General features: G+C 40.7%; 1 protein-coding gene across 2 annotated transcripts in view; it reads left to right on the top strand.

Moving 5' to 3' along the window:
- ankrd27 (ankyrin repeat domain 27 (VPS9 domain)) overlaps window positions 1-19,825 on the top strand; it is a 68,617-nt gene that overhangs the window by 3,824 nt on the left and 44,968 nt on the right. For both annotated transcript variants that reach the window (XM_085780182.1, XM_085780181.1), the window contains exons 2-9: window positions 4,426-4,548; window positions 8,785-8,895; window positions 10,873-11,181; window positions 13,175-13,234; window positions 14,511-14,564; window positions 15,500-15,565; window positions 16,613-16,689; window positions 19,461-19,582. In XM_085780182.1, the coding sequence (XP_085636308.1) occupies window positions 4,447-4,548; window positions 8,785-8,895; window positions 10,873-11,181; window positions 13,175-13,234; window positions 14,511-14,564; window positions 15,500-15,565; window positions 16,613-16,689; window positions 19,461-19,582 (901 nt within the window). In that variant the 5' untranslated portion in view covers window positions 4,426-4,446. The remainder of the gene's footprint in view (window positions 1-4,425; window positions 4,549-8,784; window positions 8,896-10,872; window positions 11,182-13,174; window positions 13,235-14,510; window positions 14,565-15,499; window positions 15,566-16,612; window positions 16,690-19,460; window positions 19,583-19,825) is intronic.

Here is a 19,825-nt window from a genome sequence, read left to right as displayed (position 1 = left end):
GCTCTGAGCAGCTCACGGCTCTGCTCCACCGTTCTAAAAATAGCTTGCACCAACAATTAAAGGTAACAAACCTACTGCTATGACTATAGGGATTATGGCAATGGGCCACTTTGCCAAAATGTTGAACTATAAGTGGGAGGACGTCACTCTGCTGTCTCTGTCTCATTTTTCAGTTTTTTTTTAAAGTTTATTAACTAGTATTTGTTCTGGTTCAAAGATCAGAATGACTTCACTCAGTTACTTTATTATTCAGCTCCAAAGTGAAGTTCATCCAACTTGTTCTTTCTCGTTCTACTTTCTAACTTTTCTTGAAATTCTGTTAACGCTCAAACCTCCACCAAACTTTTGCTTTTTCTCAGCGGACCACGACAAATTACTTTTCTCCAGGTTGTAGTCGCTGCTCGTCTTCACGGCCTCGAATAGGATAGGACACGCCCACTGATGATGACGTCACCGTTCCCAGGAAAGAACTATTACTAACTATTTTTTGGTTTTTTCTTGAGAACCGACTTTTTTCGGTCTGAAGGCACCGGCCTCTGTCAGACTCTGAAGATGAACTTTGAAATCTGTGGGATTTTTCCCTTTTCGTTGCATCCCATAATGTTCCCATCACGTCTTACTCCAAGTCGTCCCATGTTGAGCTGTGGCATTTTCTTCCTGCGCTTCAGACGTCTCTAAGGAAACTAGCTACATCTAAGCTGACGTTATCTGACTGGACTTTAGTTTGAGCAAGTTTTGCTTTGTTCATTGGAGTTTATATTTAGTTCTTGTCATTTTTGTTTTTATTTCATTCTACTAACCTTTTTTTTCACTGCTAGTTTTAGATTTAGTGAACTATAATAAGTCTAACCACAGGTAGATCAACCACAGGTCAGATCCAGGAAGCTCCTAAAACAAAAGCAGGAACCTGTCATAGTGATGATGATGAACTGTTGAAGGGTACTGATCAATAATGGTAGAAGATATGAAAAAGTTGAATGCAATGTGAATACTTGAAAGTTTTGTGAATGTTTTAAAAGTGGAATGAAGTCTGTAGGTGAAAGTATGTTGAAGCAGTTGAAGTTCAAAGAAGGAGAAGATTTGAACAGTTTGAAGACTGTTTCAATGTATTCCTATGGGAAAAAATGTCAAAGTTTGAATATTTTGAAACTAGTTTTAGATTTAGTGAACTATAATAAGCCTAACCACAGGTCGATCAAGTCGCAGGTCAGATCCAGGAAGCTCCTAAAACAAAATAAAAGCAGGAATCTGTCATAGTGTTTATGGTTATTATGTAGGGCTTTTACTTTGAAGGCCTTCAGACTGACTCGTTTGATGGTGTCTTTGTAGTTTATATTCTGGTGTTGTTGTCTGATGGTTCACAGTGCTGAGTGTGTGTAGTCAGGTTGGTTTTCTGTTGACGTCGCTCGGCAACATGAGCTGGCCCTGGATCAGCTGCAGACTCGCTGAGCTCTGAGCTCGACTGTGGACTCTGTGTCTGTCAATCTGATTATTATAATCCAGGAAATCACATCTCAGCTTGTAGTAAAATGCTTTTTTATGATGTTTGTGTTTCTATTTTATAGTTTTTCCGTTGGATTTGCAGCCTCATGAGTCATTGACAAACTCAAACGGTGGACAAACATCAGTCAGTGTGATGAACTATACGACTCTTGTTTGTTCATAACAAAGTGCCAGCTCAGTGAATCAGTGTAATCCTGAAGAACAAAGGCCGTCGTTGACACAAACTCACTGTTACTGACACATCTGGAAAATCCACAGCATCTGGATGACAGCGTATCAGGGCCAGGACAGGTTTAAAAAAACAAAACAAAACAACAAAAGCCTGAATTTTCAAATTTAACGCTACAAATTTACAAGAAAAAAACTTGGAAATGAGAAAATACTCCAATAATTCAGACAGTTTACTCTGTAACTGTAACTGACCTGTGTTTCACGTCCTCACTGATACGTGGTGTATCTGTGGCTGTCTCACCTGGACAGATGTGGAGACGCGTGTCCTTCGTTGATTGACGCCCAAATTTTCAGCTTCTTCTTGCTAAATGTCGGACTTTATCATTTCAGAGAATATCTGAGCTTTGTTTCAAAAAAATTCCAAGTTTTTCCTGCACATCTGTGACTTTGTAATGTCAGAGAATATCCTTTATATTGTATTTTTCTTGCAAAATGTAATCTTTTTTTAATCTAACAAAAAAATTTCCCCGCAAATTTGCAGTTTTTTTTGTTTGTTTGAATCAGCGGTCTGTGACTTTGTAACGTCTGAGGAGTTTTTGAGTTTTTCTTAAAGGGATATTTCAACATTTTGGCAAATTGGCACATTGCCATAATCCCTATAGTCATAGCAGTAGGTTTGTTACCTTTAATTGTCGGTGAAAGCTATTTTCAGAACGGTGGAGCAGAGCGAGGATTGTGTATTTGATGAGTTTGATGAGGGAAACCAAGAAATCCCATAATGAGCCTCCGTATAGCGTAGCTCTGAGCAGCTCACGGCTCTGCTCCGCCGCTCTAAAAACAGCTTGCACCGACAATTAAAGGTAACGAACCTACTGCTATGACTATAGGGATAATGGCAATGGGCCAATTTGCCAAAATGTTGAACTATCCCTTTAATGAACTGAACCACATGGTTGTTGGTGAGTTTGCAGAGAGGCTGAACTGACTCATGTTGAGTTGCTGGTGTTCGTGTCCATTAACAGTCATGAGGATGAAGAGCAGCAGAGACAGTAGAGACAGTAGAGACACAGTGGGACGTCTTGTCTCAGCTCCACTCTGCATCCCAGAGTCTCTGTGTCTGAGCTTTGTTCTGGGATGGAGACGAGGTCACACGTTTCCGTCTCACGAGAGGAATCACACCATCGTTCGAACCCCGAGGCGCCGCAGCTCGTCTCGCCTTCATTCTCCTGACCTCTTTTCATTCAAGAACATTACTATCATTATTTAACATCATGTTTTAATAAGAGTTTCTGTCGTCTTACTACTAAAACAAAACTGAAATCCATCCCAAACAAACATAAGAAAGAAAGAGAGAAACAAGAGTAGTTACAATCATATTCATTCATATACTAATTAATTAATCCACATTAATACAAATACTTGAGAATCTTTTTGTCCTTTTGCAGCCTCAAAAACATAACAATAACACTAATAGTACATTAATTAATAGTAAAAAGAAAAGATGGGAAGGATGACTTACAGAAACAACAATTATGAGCTGTAAAAAATAAAAATAAACATGTTTAAAGGATGATGATGTTGATTAACCTGCAGTTGTGAGTTAACATTGATGTGAAACAGAGAATAAAGATTAAACCCTCGTTCTCTGAGCAGACAGTCGGAGGTTTTTCCTGTGACAGAAGCTGCAGCTCTGAGAAGAATCATTTTCAGAAGAATCAACAACAAATTGGTAGAAAATTATGGGAAAAAATTGTGTCTTCAGAGATAAATTTAGAAACAACAACATGTGCAAATCACAAGATCTTCTCTCTTATGTTATTTTATTTTTCAGTAATCGGCTTTAATTCAGTTCTTGACAAATGTCCAGTATTTCCACATGTTGTTGTTGTCTGGAAACGTATTATTTATATATTACATTATTTATCCATCAGTTCCTGTCTGCATGGGGATTTGTGGGTATTAATAGTTTAATCCATAAATTTCTCCTTATCTCTTCTCTCTCTCTTTCTTTTTTTGTACAAGAACTAAATCTTATTAAAGTTCAGATATTGATATTATTTGAAGTTCTGGTTCTATTTTAATACTCTGAAAGTATTAAAGCCTCAGTCCACAGAGATTCATTCATCTTTTATGTGAAGTTGGGAAATGGGAATACATCCAGGCAGAGATGAGACTTACAAAAGATAAATTAAAAAAGTCCAGGACACAAGAAACTCCAACGTTGAGCTCATGTAAATACAGTAGGAAAGAAAAAGGCAAAAGAATTTTAAAAAAGTGTCATAAAACAATTAAAACTTTAACAGTGATTAAAGTAAATATGTACAGATCAGCCAAAACATTTAAGTGTGCAGTGATGAAAGGGGCTGAAAGACCAATACAAACTTTATAAACGAATAAAACCCAGTCCCTTTCACACTGTAAAACCAGCCGTCAGGACTTCCTGTAACTTTGTGATGTCACAACAAAGCCCCGTCCCCTCACCACCTGGACAACACCATCCAACAACTTGCAGGATTTGGTTTCTGAGTGTTTTATTCTGAAATCTGCTTTATATTTTTATTGGCTCACTTTAGAAACCAGTCAGCCAATCAGAAGAGAGGCTCAGGGCTCCTCCTCTCTTCTGATTGGCTGTTACCAGAGCTCCAGAGAGAAGCTGAGAGAGGAGATGGAAAACTAGGCTACATAAAGATGTTTTTTTTTTTTTAGATCTTCTCATGGAGCTTCAATAATCTTCTTTTTCTTCTCCTCCAGGATCCAGACCTCCAGCTCCTTATGGCTGTGTATGATGAGAACATCCTGAAGAATCCTTTCTACCTGGCGTTGGAGAAGCAGAGACCCGACCTCTGCAGCCGCGTGGCCGAACTCCACGGCATCGTGAGTCTCACCTGTTTCTCTTTTTTTATGTTTGGTTTAAACACCGGACATTTGTCCAGGAAACATGTTATTAAAGCAGAAGTAAGCTGAATATTTGTGTTAATATAAGTCTTAAATAGTTATATCTTCCGACAGCAATCACTTACATAGAGTGTTTGGTCTGAAACACGGGTCTGTCAGTCACTCTGCTCTGCTCTGAGCCGAGGAGAAAACTTTCCTTGTATCCTACAACCTTTATCCAATGAGGAGAGAGAACGGCATAAAGGGGCGGTCCTCTCTGTGTGTGCAGCCAAGGGATGCGCGTGAATGTGGTGACGTAGGGACGAGGGCGGGGACTGCTAACTCCATCGGCTGACAGGAAGTTAGCCAAAGCCACCGGATCGCTTACTTCTGCTTTAAACAAAACCATAAATAAAAGTAGCATCATCGTTGAAACTCTAAAGATGCTCATCCCTCACCACCACCTCTTTGGAGCCAAGATGGCCGACTTAGTGTAATAGGCTTAAGCTTTGTCCCAACACGTCCACGTCGTCCTCTGAACTCAGACTGGGCTTTAGATTCCTGACTGACAGCTCCTCCTGGTCGCGGCCGGTCAGAGTTTCCTGGCTGCTGGTTTCTGTGGGTGGACGTGAGAGATAGCAGGAGAACGCAGGAAACGTTTCCTGGAGTTCACCTCACACAAAGCAGAAAACAGCTTCATGGCTGAAATGTGAAACAGGAGACACAGACTGTGGAGTCTTTCTGCTTTTTTTTTTGTTTCTATCGACACCACTTTAAATGCAGTGTGTAATTTCGGCCACTAGGGGTCTCTGAATCAAAACGTATTTCAATGACGTTGTTAATTCCCCTCCCCCTTCCCCTTCAGGCTGCACTTGAAAATAAGAATTTTGTTCTTAATTTGCTCGCCTGGTTAAATAAAGGTTAAATGAAATAAAATAAATAATCTTTAACAGCAGAAGAGTTGAGTGATACGTAATACACTGCCTGACCAAAAAAAAAGTCACACACTCTAATATGTTGTTGGACCGCCTTTAGCTTTGATTACGGCGCACATTTGCCGTGGCATTGTTTCAATAAGCTTCTGCAATGTCACATTTATTTCCGTCCAGAGTTGCGTTAATTTTTCGAAGATTCTCAATGGGGTTAAAGGGATAGTTCAACATTTTGGCGCCTCTCTCTCAAAATAGCTTGCACCGACAAATAAAGGTAATGAACCAGTTCCTATGACTATAGGGATTATGGCAATGGGCCAATTTGCCAAAATGTTGAACTTAAATCCCTTTAAGGTCTGGACTCTGTGTTCACATTGGACCACATTTCTTCCTTGAAGATGTTCCCCACTGTCCTTCCAGTTTTTAATAATGCGTTGGGCAGTTCTTAACCCAATTTTAGTAGTCTCAGCAAACTCCTTAGATGTTTAATTTGCTTGATGCCAATAATTTGACTCTTCTGAAACAGATTAACATCTTCTCTACGACCACAGGATGTGTCTTCCAACAATGAGACTGCATCAGTTAGGGTTAAATAAGTTGTTGCCATCTGAAACATAATTATCCGTGCACTAATTATCCAATGGGAGGCTCTTACCTATTATCTTAGTTAAATCCAGGTGATTACTTGATACGTGATACACCAGGTCTTCTGCTGCTACATGAGTCCTCTGACTTTGTCTTCTTTCTTCTACTGTACATTAGTGTCGGCTGTTTCCTGTAAAAAGAAACGTAATTGACCGGTGACCCAAAGGACAGGATCTCTCTAGTTATTGCAAAAAATTTGGAGTTAGTAAAATAAGGACACAAGTAAAAAAGAAAACATAACATGGGTCTGTTCCTTTTAATTTTAATCACGAGAGAAAAAAACAAATTAAGAAACAGAATTAACTATAAGCTAGTTAGCTAGTCGATTGAAAACAATTGATTGGTGTTTCTGCCTTCAAACACAAAAGTCTTCCCCTCAATTTAAAAATGTCGCAACAACAAACAGGAAGTCGACTTTCTCAATTTCTCAAGTAGGATCTTATCAGTGGTAGATTGTACAATGGGAACTGGTTAACGTTAGGTTTTAGCAGCGCCCACTGCCAACAGCAGCAGCAGCAGCAGGTGTGAACCAACCGACCACAACGTTTCCTGTAACAACAAAACTCTGCAGCAGTTCCCACCGGCCGCTTCCTCCTGTCTGAGAAACCGGCTGCACCTTCTTCACCTTCCTTTAGTCCGCCGGTTTCACCCTCCAGACTGACTCCAGAGATCAAACCTTGTAGATCAGGAGACAAAGGAAACCTCCTCTGGCTAATTTTAAAATAAAATTAAATGTTTTATGTGTTAGACCACTTCCTGTTTTAGTAGTAGGGTGTTTTTTGTTGTGGTTTTAGTCCCCCCCTCTCTCCGACGCCTCTGTGCTTTCACTATGTTTATATTGTCGGTGGGAAGGTGATAGAGTCTGACTCAGTATTAGACGAACATGATGCTCGGTTGTGATGGATGAACGAGTTTTCTCAGCTTCAAACACAAAGACAGAAAGTGCAACGGCATTGAAAATCGACAGATATCAAGTGACAACTGCAAAATCACTCGCTGACGAGACTCAGCAGATCAGGATCAGATGTTTGGACACAACAGCTCCGAGGACTCGTCTCTAACTCGGTTACAGCTCGTCACAGTCGTTTCACAGCAGACTGACAGACTGCTGACCCAGGATCAGTTAAGACACAAGACTCAGCGTAGGACAGCGTTCGACTCAGGGTTTTACAGCTTCCTCCTGCTCATCATGACCACGTTTTAGACCCTGAACTCGTGACTCAGTAAATAAAGTGGATTTTCAATCTGTCACATGGATGTAAGAGTGATTGACGTTCGGTTTTTCCAGCTGTGAGATCATGGAGGGAGTGAATAAGGATGATGGATATTAGATTTCCAACCCTAAAGTAGATTTGTGAAACACGCCCTTGATAAGAGCTGCAGCCATTGTTACGTTTACAAAAGGTTTAAATAGCCTACATAAACCGAGGAGCTGCTGCTTGGCACTGGACTTGGTATCAGAAAATGATGAGACAATGTGTGTGAAGGCTGAGGCTAGCTGGTTAGCATGCTAGCTTCAGCACATTATATAAATAGCAAAATTACATATTTTGACTGTAATCTGAGATTGACCACAGCCTTAGTTGAAATGGTAATTTTTCTATTTAATTCACAAAACAATAGATTTTTTGTTGGGTCTTGTATCAGACATTCAAGAAGTATATTATTTGTTGTTTTGGGCATCTCCGAAGCACCACAATATGATATTTATAGTTATTTATGATTGAGATATTGTACTTGGCCACAGTGCAATATGATCATTTTCATTTTTTGATTCTAGTACATGAAAATATAGATAGAAATAGAAGCAAAATAAGTTGATAGCCAACTCTGGAGGCAGCTGATGGTGAGTAAAGGACTGAGGTTTGATGGTGAACTTTCCATGTTTCACCTCGGCCGACAGGCAATAGTCGTAAATGCTAACGTTAGCTATGTAGCAATTGCAAAAACATACAAATAGCTCCTTTAAAATCAATTTAAAGTTGTGTTTGTGCGTCTTAATGTAATATCAGTTGATAGGAAAAACCACAAAAAAAGTTTGAACAGTTTGTTTGCCTGTTTTATTTATTTTAACATCTGTGGGGTTCCTCAGGGATCTGTTCTGGGTTCGCTCCCGTTCTCCATCTACACTTCACTGTAGGACACATAATCCATGAGCTGGTCTCTTTTCATCGTTACGTTGATAATGGGCAGCTTTACTTGCGAAATGTATGACATTGCACGAGTGTTGGAGACCAACACTTCCTGTTCTGTTCTGTTTTAATTTTTTTAAATCATTTTTGTTTGTCTTTTCTTATGCTTTTGTTTTTGCAGCTTATGAAGCTATTTGATAATTATTTACTCACCTACAGAGAGAAAGTTGTTGAAACACTCAACAGAAGCTCCTAAAAGATGATTCATCATGATAACATCAACATTTACACTTCACCTGATTGAATGCAGTAAAACCAGAGCTGCTTCTTCCTCACTGAGAGATTTTGCCGTCAGATCTCGGGCAGCTCAGACTGAATGAAAAGTGAATTACAAGGAAACAAATGGGGAAGAAATTGGAGAGATTGGATTTAGTGTTGGATTCGTTTCAAAGCCGCCAAGTTCACTGCAAGTTGATAGATGGTTCATAAACAACTTGGAAACATTATTTTTTTTGTCTCTCCTCCAGGTCCTTGTTCCTTGTTGTGGAAGTTTGAGTGTCAGCAGCTTCTCAGACTCTCAGTTCGACAGCTATGTCCTGCAGCCGGCGGACGACGGATACCGGACGGCGGACGCAAAGGTTTGAAATTACAATCCCCGTCAAAGTACCAAAAGAGTCCAAAAAAACAATAAGCAGGAATTAATTGTGTTGACTGAGATGTTATGATACACTCAGAAACACATGATGCGGTCGATCAAAACTGGATCAGCTGCTTCAGAACAAAGCCCCGATTCACATTTTGACTTGTCACAGCAGGAACTAATGACATTATTGATTAATGTCACTTGGCCAACACACAACAGCAACATGGGATCAAAACAAGACCATTCATTTACAGTCACATAGCTGTTTTCTTTTCTTTTTTTTTCATCATCGTAAAACATTTTGTATTTTTGTGTTCACAAAATGTACCGTGAATAAAGTTTATTTTTATCTCTTGGCTGAAGCCCAAATTAAAAACAGGAGGTTTCTTATTGGTTGCAACGAAATCAGGATTGAACGGAGGAAACATCAATTGGCTATCCCCAAATCTATTTATATTTTAAATGCACAGTCTTTAACTTGAACTAAAGACGGTGTTTAGTGACATCATGATACAGCGTGGGATCATGGGAGTTGTTACTGTATCATCAGGACGTTTTGAGCTTGAGTCGTCCTGTCCAAAACAAACTCAATGGAAAAGGCGAATCTCAGAAATGACCTAAAAACCAAATAAAAGTCAAGTTTGATCTTCATGTCAGACAAACACAACAATATATGCACATGGAGAATATGATGTTATCAACAGGCGACCAAATGAAATGAATGGAAAAATCTAAGAATACAACTCGACATATTGAAATAAAGGTCCACTAATTTTTAATGTGGAAAACCTTCAGATTGTAACTTGATATCAAGACGCTTGTTACTCAGACAGTTTGGAGGACTTTGACTAGACTGTGTTCACAGGGAATTTTGGTTTAAAATGAAGAAACAGAAGTAAAATGGGTTTATAAAGCTGAGGAAACAGCAGTAAAACAACATAAACGCTGTCTCCTTCACTTTAAAATCCAGAGTTTGTGAATTTTGTTAAAGGGACAACGAGGAGTTTCTCCATCGGCAGAACGACAATAAAAAAGTCTCATATTAATGTGGATGAATCTCCGCTACCCACACCTGTTAATGGGCCCATTTTCGATAAATATATCATTTTGTCTCTATCGTTATTTTGTTATTATTAGTGGTGGCGGAAATGCTGGACGAGCCGACCAGCGTTTCCTTACTTTCGGTTTCGCGGCGAGTCATGAGAATAACGCTGCCGAATCGCCGTTTATGGTCGGAACTAGAGCACTGGAAAAGAGAGTAAGGACACACATTGGTCCAATGGAAGCGCCTCCTGATGGAGGAATATGGGTTTTTCAAAAGCGCCCAAGAACTGACAACTCTGCATTGTTGGTGAATGAGCAAGTGTGGTATTTTCAATAATTTAAGGACATTTATAGATCACCCACGTTAATAGCATCATTGAGGATCCTACAGATGAATATTAACACATAGGCGAGTAAAAAACAACAACAAAAAAAACTGTATACATTAATGTTTCAATCTATATTTTGTAATAAACAAATTATAAGTATAATTTGATATGACCAGGACACCTAAAAACAAAAACACGGCCGTTTTCATCAATTTACAAGCAAGTGGGCAACACACATACATTGGAGTGAATGAGTTTTCTGGGCGCTTTTGCAATACCCATATCCTGTCACTCGGGGCGCAAAACCCTTACCACGGGAGTCAATGGTGGTGTCGTTACTCTCTTTTACAGTGCTCTAGTCGGAACAACGACGGTATGTGATCGTCTTCGAACCTCTGACTTTAATTTTTGATGAATAAAAAAACATGAGTCTGTCTTGCGCCGGTCAAAAGATTTCACGGTGCGCGGAGGCTCATAAATGTAGTGTGAAAACGCTTTGCTTTTCCAAAACTCCTCGTTGTCCCTTTAATTTCATTGGTCTATTATTTTATTATTGAACTCATGAGGATTTTCCTACATTGTCTGGTGTGTGTCTTCAGGAGGTCAGGATCCAGGACAGGCAGGTCCTGCTGGGATCCGGCTTCCCCGCTCCGGCGTCGGTCCCGATCCTGTTCGAGGAAACCTTCTACAACGACCGGGAGCAGAGCTACAGCATCCTGTGCATCTCCCGGCCCATGGAGGTGGAGCCGAACTCGGCCGAGCAGAACCCGCCGCCGCCGTACTGCCTGAAGAGCGTGGAGGACGTCAGGGAGTTCCTGGGCAGCCACGCACAGAAACTGGAGAAGTTCATCCACGGATTCTGTCAGACCTTCAAGGAGCAGGAGAGGAAGGGACTCCGACACCACATCGTAGGACCAAACTTTTTCCTTTTCTGTCTTCTTAGATCATTGTCCATCATTTCTTAAAGGGATCATAGTAGCATTTTTTAAAAGTGGGGTTGTATGATCTACAAATAGCCCCTAAGTACTTTAATTGCAGTAGAAGACTCTCTGCACTCCTCCCGTTAGCAACGCCAGCCCATAATAGCCAGAGATTTACAACATACAGTGTTGTGAACAGACCCAAAGAAACGGCCTATTTTCACGGCCTAAAAGAGGTTTACCTGAAAAAAAAAGACACAGCTCCATTGTTCGCTATAATATAATTTTTTCCAGCCCTTCAAAGTGCAGGAAAAACGCAGTTTTTATTTGGACCTAACCAACTCACGTATTCCTCTGCCCAGGGTTAGCGCCCGCCGATCTGCAGTTGGTTTGGTCCAAATAAAAACTGCGTTTTTCCTGCACTTTGAAGGGCTGGAAAAAATTATATTATAGCGAACAATGGAACTGTGTATTTTTTTCTGGTAAAACCTCTTTTAGGCCATGAAAATAGGCCGTTTCGTTGGGTCTGTTCACAACACTGTATGTTGTAAATCTCTGGGCAGGGCTATTATGGGCTGGCGTTGCTAACGGGAGGAGTGCAGAGAGTCTGCTACTGCAATTAAAGTACTTAGGGACCGTTCGTTATTTATGGAATGGGCCACCGGAGGAAAATGGGGGGGGGTCATGCCATAATATTCTTTGTTGAGGGGTGGGTCCACTAAAAAAAAAAAAGGTCAGTGAGGGGGGGGTCATTCAACTTTTTGTCTGGAGGACACTGCAATGCCCGCAAAAAATAAAAACAAAACAAAAACGGGACATTTCTAAGCTGCAAGCACTGATGACAATGAGAGCAACGGCCCCTAAATCACAACGTTATTTTATATTGCTCTGGTCTGCCCTGAGTGGGTTTCGAACCCGAGTCTCCCGCACCGCAGGCGATGATGCTAACCGCTTCGCCAAGAACTCAATGAGGACTTTGCACGAGGGTTAGCACGTCTTTTATGGGTGAGTGAGTTTAACTTCTGTACCGTACAGAGGCTACGCTGCCTCATTGCGTAACTCTACATAGTCTGAGCAGCACGTACGTTCACGTTGCTTTCGTGAATTGTAAACAAACAGACGCCCCCTCGGTTTTAGCGTCCAGCAGTTTAGCGGCTAATTCAACAGCAGTGATGGATAACTGTTACAACTTCATTAACTACATTTGAGGAATAAACGGCAGCTTTTACCTGACGGGAGAGTGACCAACGCCTGAGCTACGGTAGCTAACAGCTAGCTGGTTTTACGTCTCTGGTTTTACCTACTTTCTCTCCCTCCCTCCCTACACACGCAGGCACACGCACACAGCCCAGGTTGTCTGTCATCTGTCGTAAACCTTGTAATAATACGTTGTTGAGTGCAGTTCACATTATTGTTGCTTCGGTTTGAGTGTGGATTGATTGTTAATGGCTTGTTGTGTAATGTGAGCTGGTCCAAAATCGCGATTATGTTGATGAGTTGGGTTTTAATAACAGCTGATAAATGGCATGGATTGATGAGAAGGTGTTGCACATAGTTGTCAAAATGAAATAATGTAGTGTCACGCGCTACGTGATGCGATGTCACGTGCGATGGCTGGGGGGGGGGTCATGTATCTTTTGATAAGGCTTAATGCAGGGTCATGTTAAAATTTACTGACTCCGACAGGGGGGTCATGTAAAAAAAAAAAAAGTCCCGTGAATTCCTCCGGTGGCACTGATGATAAATAACGAACAGTCCCTTATGGGCTATTTGTAGATCATACAACCCCACTTTAAAAAAAAATGCTACTATCCCTTTAACCTCCTCATCTCATCAACCATTCCTGCAGCATTCTGCTCTGTATTATAAAGCAAAGCATGTGGAGAAATTTAAATCTTGATATGGTTTCTGACATAATCTCAACAGACTAAAAAATGTGTGTAGAAAATTGAATCCGTTCTTTCTTCTCTTTTCTGTCCAGGACTCGGTGAACGGTCTCTACACTAAATGTCTTCAGTGTCTGCTGAGAGACTCTCGCCTGGTGAGTCCAAACCTTCATTCATGATTAATATGTTGTAAAACACGTTTTTCATACATGGACTGAAACTGGAAACTGAACCGACTTCCTCATCGAGAAATGTGCACCACCTGCTTTCTCCAGGTGAAAAGAGCATCAAGGTGATGAGAGGAGGAAACGTCAGATTAGTTCTAGCAACTTGATTAGTATTGTTAGCATTTATTCAGAACGGTTAGCGTAGTTTGCATCTTTTGAGAGCAGTTCGCTCAGTTAGCATCTCTTCAGAAAAGTCTGTGTGTAGTTAGCGACTTTTCAGAACAGTTAGCTTAGTGAGCACGCGCCAAAAAACGTAGCAAAGATGCTAACGGTTAAGCTTTGTCCCAGTTTGAAGGCTTCTCCAATTTGTGGTCGACACATCCGGCCGTCCTTTACCTGTTCTAGGGGGACGCACCTCACCGATCCTTCGTGGACTCCTGTATCCCAAGATTATTTGCGCGCCGCCGTTTATTATTAGCCACCTAGCATGCTAGCTATCTGAACGTTGAGGCTGCGCCACGAGGAGCCGAGGAGCCGTTGGAAGTGTAAAAAAAGCCGCCACTTTCAAATGTCTAGTGTTTGGACGTTGATTATGTTCAATCAGGAAATGCTCCGAAGGCGAGACCGTCCTACTTAACAACGGTTGACGCCACTGCCACTGAATTGGGAGGTGGCTAGTGTTTGACACAGAGTTAGCTGTTGTGCTAATGCTAACTTTCTCTCTACTGGCAAAGCTCCAGGTTTATTTATCACACGTATCAAACTGAACCATAAATAACAGACTCCAGACAGAGGCTCATCTGTCTCAACATGTTTTGATATCAAAGAGCATCACAGGATTTTATGGACTTAATTACCGTTATAGAGTCAAGTTGGTCAGTTTTTTATCATGTGATGCAGTTTACAGTTTCATAATCTTTACTGTATCGACCATAAAAATATAACCATGTCGGCGTCATGTATGAAAAACGCTTCACTCTGACCTGATTGTCAGTGAACGCCACATCTCCAGGAACATGTATCCTATCCTCTCGGTGATCTGGCTGCTGAACTGGGACACGAGTCTAACCAGATTATCTGTGACATAACTTGTCTTCGCTGGGCCCCCCTCCGACGTGGTCTCGGCTCAATTTTCTGCCTAATCACAGTAATACGTGGAGTTGCATCACATCCTGAGGTGCAGTGACTGATGCGTTTCTCTGGTTTATTTCGCTGCTCTGATGGATGTTGCTGCTGTTGTTGTTGTTTTCTTTTCTTTCTGCAGAAACTCCTGGCCAAGCAGGAGCTTCAGATGACTCTACTCAAACAGGCGGTGGAGGTCAGTTCACCGAATGTGCACACAGTTTTTAAAATTAAAGTCTTCCCTTTCATCTCCAGGTTGGTCTGTAGCCACCACAACTATAGAATAATAATATATATAAAAACGCACCTGTTAGCAAAGATTTAAACACATTTACATCACTTATTACTGGAGCTGTCCCATAATTATTCACATAAATCATATTATATCAGGATAGTGGGACATGACACAACAACAGGTGAAAGGAGAAGAAGTAGAAGATTGAATTAATTAGAATTAAGTTAAGTAGATTTACATTGAGGTACGCAGTTGGTTTAAACCTCATTTAAACAATAGGCAGAAATGTCTGGAAACTTAAAGCTCCATACAGTATAAAGGTAGATGTTTGTGTTAAAGCTCCATACAGTATAAAGGTAGATGTTTGTGTTAAAGCTCCATACAGTATAAAGGTAGATGTTTGTATTAAAGCTCCATACAGTATAAAGGTAGATGTCCATGTGTAGTGTGATTATAAAGCAGCTCTAGGTTCTATATTAATACTGTGAAAGTATCAAAGCCTCAGTCCACAGAGAAATGCACACAGCCTGTATTCAGAAACTGAGCCTTAAAACCAGCCGTCAGGACTTCCTGTCACTTTGTGATGTCACAACTAAGCCCCGCCCCCTCACCACCTGGACAACACCATCCAACAACTTGTAGGATTTGGTTTCTCTGAGTGTTTTATTCTGAAATCTGCTTTATATTTTTATTGGATCACTTTAGAAAACAGTCAGCCAATCATAAGAGAGGCTCAGAGCATCCTCTCTTATGATTGGCTGACACCGCCCTGTTTTTACTAGAGCTCCAGAGAGGAGATTTATTTATTTTCTTTAAGTATGTGACTGTGGCTTTGTTTTCTCCAAACTGTGTTAGAAACTAAAATGTTTCTTCATCTTCCTGTTCTTCCCTCTCAGATGTATGTTCATCATGGTATCCATGAATTAATCTTTAACTTTGTGGGAACGCTTGAAGCCAGTCAGGTGAGTCTGAGCTCTCTCTGCTGCACCACACTCACACAACAGACAACGAAACATCTTTATCTTTGTGTTAAATGTTGCTTTAGTTGCATTTATTGCACTTAGATAATAACAACCTGGCTTGAGCGTTTTAAAACGTACACTTCAGTTCATTCACATGTTGCGTGCAGACAGAAACGAGAGTTTATCAAAGCGCTGAATGAAGCTTGAAGGAATGCATGAAACATCTGAGACGATGACGAATCTGAGAGTTAGAGGAGATCAGATCAGAGCGCGGCGCCTTCACCACATTAAAGGGATAGTTCAACATTTTGGCAAATTGGCCCGTTGCCATAATCCCTATAGTCATAGCAGTAGGTTCGTTACCTTTATTTGTCGGTGCAAGCTATTTTTAGAATGGCGGAGCAGAGCCGCGAGCTGCTCAGAGCTACGCTACGGAGGCTCATGGGATTTCTTGGTTTCCCTCATCAAACTCATCAAATACACAATCCAACAACTCCACAACGCTCTGGTGGACAAGTTGTGACCTGCACATTCACCACGCTATGAGATAATAACTGAACGTTACCAGACAGAGTTGTTTTAGAGGCAAATTCATGCAAAACCTCTGATGCACGTTGCCTTCAGGGGCAGTTGTTCATCAAGCAGTCTCTGTATTTCCCTCTAAAACAACTCTGTCTGGTAACGTTCAGTTATTATCTCATAGCGTGGTGAATGTGCAGGTCACAACTTGTCCACCAGAGCGTTTGGGAGTTGTTGGATTGTGTATTTGATGAGTTTGATGAGGGAAACCAAGAAATCCCATTAGCCTCCGTACTGTAGTGTAGCTCTGAGCAGCTCACGGCTCTGCTCCGCCGTTCTAAAAAATAGCTTGCACCGACAATTAAAGGTAACGAACCTACTGCTATGACTATAGGGATTATGGCAATGGGCCAATTTGCCAAAATGTTGAACTATCCCTTTATTAAAACCTCAGCCTCTCTTTTATGTGACTGTATCCAAATATTCTCATCATGATAATTGACATTCAGCCTTTTTTAAATTCAACAGGACGCTGCCTTCAACAAAACCACCAGGAGTCTGCAGGAGCTGCAGCAGAAAGACCTGGGAGTCAAACCTGAGTTCAGGTGAGACGGAGACCTGAGGCGTCTTCTCTGTCTTTATGTCTTTTACTTATTTCAAATTGTTTTTTATTGAGATTTCAAAAAACTGTAGTGGGAAAAAACAAAACAAAACATTTTAAACTGACAGAGAGCTATTAGACACAATTGCATGAATACCATACATGGATCCCATCTCCAGTGTGCGTCGTTTATTTAAGCAATATATCACTCCAGTCCGTGCTCATTATACCACTCTAAGGGGCGTTCTTCCCCCTTAGAGTGGTATAATGAGCATATACCACGGACTGGACTGATATATTGCTTTTATAAAACGGTTACCAATAATGACAATATGAAAGAGGGATACGCAATCAATTTCATGTAGTTTTATTCAACCAGAAATACATATTATCCAATAAAATAGCCTCACTGTGAAAAAAATAGCCCCACCTCTCCAGACGTTAGCTCCTAGTTAGCTCTGCATCTCGTCTTTTCCTCTGTCACTGCTCAGTCCCCTCTACCGTTGTTAACCCTCCCCGGAGGTGAAAGTTCACCTTAAACATGTGAATTCAACTACTTTAGTCCATTTTTTTAACATCTTAAAACTACGGACTGCGACAGTCCGTTGTCATGGATACATGACAACAACTTCCATTCATACCAGCCATACGTGCCTGACGCGGAGTGATAGCCTACGCTGTGATAAGGCTTTAGATAGATAGATAGATAATTTTTATTACAGACTCTGGGTCCAGTTAAAAATACAACAATACAACAACAGACAACAACAACATACGGGGTAGCCTAGCAGCCCCTTATAGTCCAGTCATTTTATGAGAAAAGGTTAAACAAATTGCAACAGAAGCAAACTCAACTGATTTTGTATCCTCAGCATGTCCTGAGTGAGGAAAAAAAAGCCCCGAAGAATCCCATTAGGGGAAAGTTTCGAAAAACACCCAAACATATCCCACTTATACGCATATAAAAAAAAATGTTCACGTGAATAGGGTAAAATTTTTAACCTTTAGATATCTCCATGAAAATTACTGAGTTGATTACTTACATTAAGACAAACAAAAAATGTATTACAAGTTTTTTTAAATTCTTTGTTAACATGAGAAAATTTGCATAAATTTGCATAAATTCCACCGTTTTGATGGCACATGTTTATATGAAGTTGCTGTGGTGGTACCGGCATGGAAATTGGAATGAGTTGACTCCATCGGTCAACCGACAAGTTGACCACTTTAAATTTCAAGATGACTGCAATTTTTCAAGACAGCCACATAGAGCAGGTATGGCATGCTCCGTCTCTATTAATGCTCATGGGTAGCCTTTGGTTCCATTCCTTACGTTTTTTAACTGTAATATCATATTGCAGTTAAAAATGTCTTGTTCAATCTTGTTAACATATTATATGTTAACAAGATTGAACAAGACATTTTCACCTGCTCTACTCAATGTTTAGATCAGGTGTTGTATGTATGCAAATTAGCCATACGTAATTGGATTATGCACTGTTGGCTCATGTCATACCTGCTCTACTAAGGATGTGGCTGTCTTGAAAAATTGCAGTCATCTTGAAATTTAAAGTGGTCAACTTGTTGGTTGACCGATGGAGTCAACTCATTCCAATTTTCATGCCGGTACCACCACAGCAACTTCATATACATGTGCCGTCCAAACGGTGGAATTTATGCAAATGTATGCAAATGTATGCAAACTTGCTCATGTTAACAAAGAATTTCAAAAAACTTGTAATACATTTTTTGTTTGTCTTAATGTAAGTAATCAACTCAGTAATTTTCATGGAGATATCTAAAGGTTAAAAATTTTACCCTATACACGTGAAAAAAAATTTTTATATGCGTATAAATGGGATATGTTTGGGTGTTTTTCGAAACTTTCCCCTAATGGGATTCTTCGGGGCTTTTTTTCCCTCACTCAGGACATGCTGAGGATACAAAATCAGTTGAGTTTGCTTCTGTTGCAATTTGTTTAACGTTGACCCCTTTTTTGGCCTAAAATTACTGGACTATTATTAAAAGACACTTATATCAGTGTTTCCAGAACAGTGACGTGTAACGCGTGGCACTAAATGCAACATTTGTCAGTTCCATCACAATCTGATTTTCTGAGTTGTTCAGACGACAAATGAACTTATACATGATATTTCTTAAGACAGCCTGGAGAGTGTTGACTCGAGCAGTCACAAACATTTCAGTGGCGCTGGTCCATCTGGGCTGTTTTAACAAGATTCTCAAAGAGTCATTATATGCCACTTGTAATCTCCGAAAACTCGTTTTTTTGTAATTTAACCACAGATGTGCAGTGTACAGCGGTGTGCAATAAGCTTTAAACAGAGTCAGCTTCACATCATCAGAACAACAGCCAAATTTCCGTCTTAGCACACGCTTTAGAATAGTAGCTGTGGTATATGCTCAATATACGTTTAACAACCAATCAGATCGCCGGATTTCACCTTTCAGTTTTATAAAATATACATACATACGTACTTTGTCTTTGTCTTTTATTCATGAAGGAAACTGTTGATGGTTTATGACTCAGAGCGTCTGCAGCAGCTGATGATGATGATGATGACTCGCTGTTTCCTGCTCTTCCTCTTCTTCCTCTTCCTCCTCTTCCTCTTCCTCCTCTTCCTCCTCTTCCTCTTCCTCCTCTTCCTCTTCCTCCTCTTCCTCCTCTTCTTCCTCTTCCTCCTCTTCCTCCTCTTCTTCCTCCTCTTCCTCTTCCTCCTCTTCCTCCTCTTCCTCCTCTTCCTCCTCCTCCACCAGTATAAACCTGTCGCGGGCGAAGCGCGAGCTGAGTCAGCTCAACCAACAGACGTCTCCGCTGCTCAAACTGCTCTGTCTGCGCAGAGTCACCGTGACGGCCACGCAGACGCCCAAACGCACCGGTAAGATGTCATCTATGATCTACAATATGTAATCTATAATATAATATATAATATATAATATGTAATCTGTAATCTGTAATCTGTAATCTATAATCTATACTGTGCCTGCTACAATCAGAGCAAATGGGCATTTTGTAATCCTGATCACTGATACTGAGGCTCTGATGAGATTATTGATCAGTCTCCTCTCCCTCCTCCTTCTCCCTCCTGCCCCTCCCAGTCTCTCTCCTCTTCCTTTCCCTC

This window comes from Trachurus japonicus, chromosome 6 (genome assembly GCF_045865225.1).
Source record: "Trachurus japonicus isolate A0001 chromosome 6, Traja_1.0".
NCBI lineage: Eukaryota > Metazoa > Chordata > Actinopteri > Carangiformes > Carangidae > Trachurus > Trachurus japonicus.
Note: the sequence above shows the minus strand (reverse complement) of the source record. Positions and strands in the feature narration are given on the sequence as shown.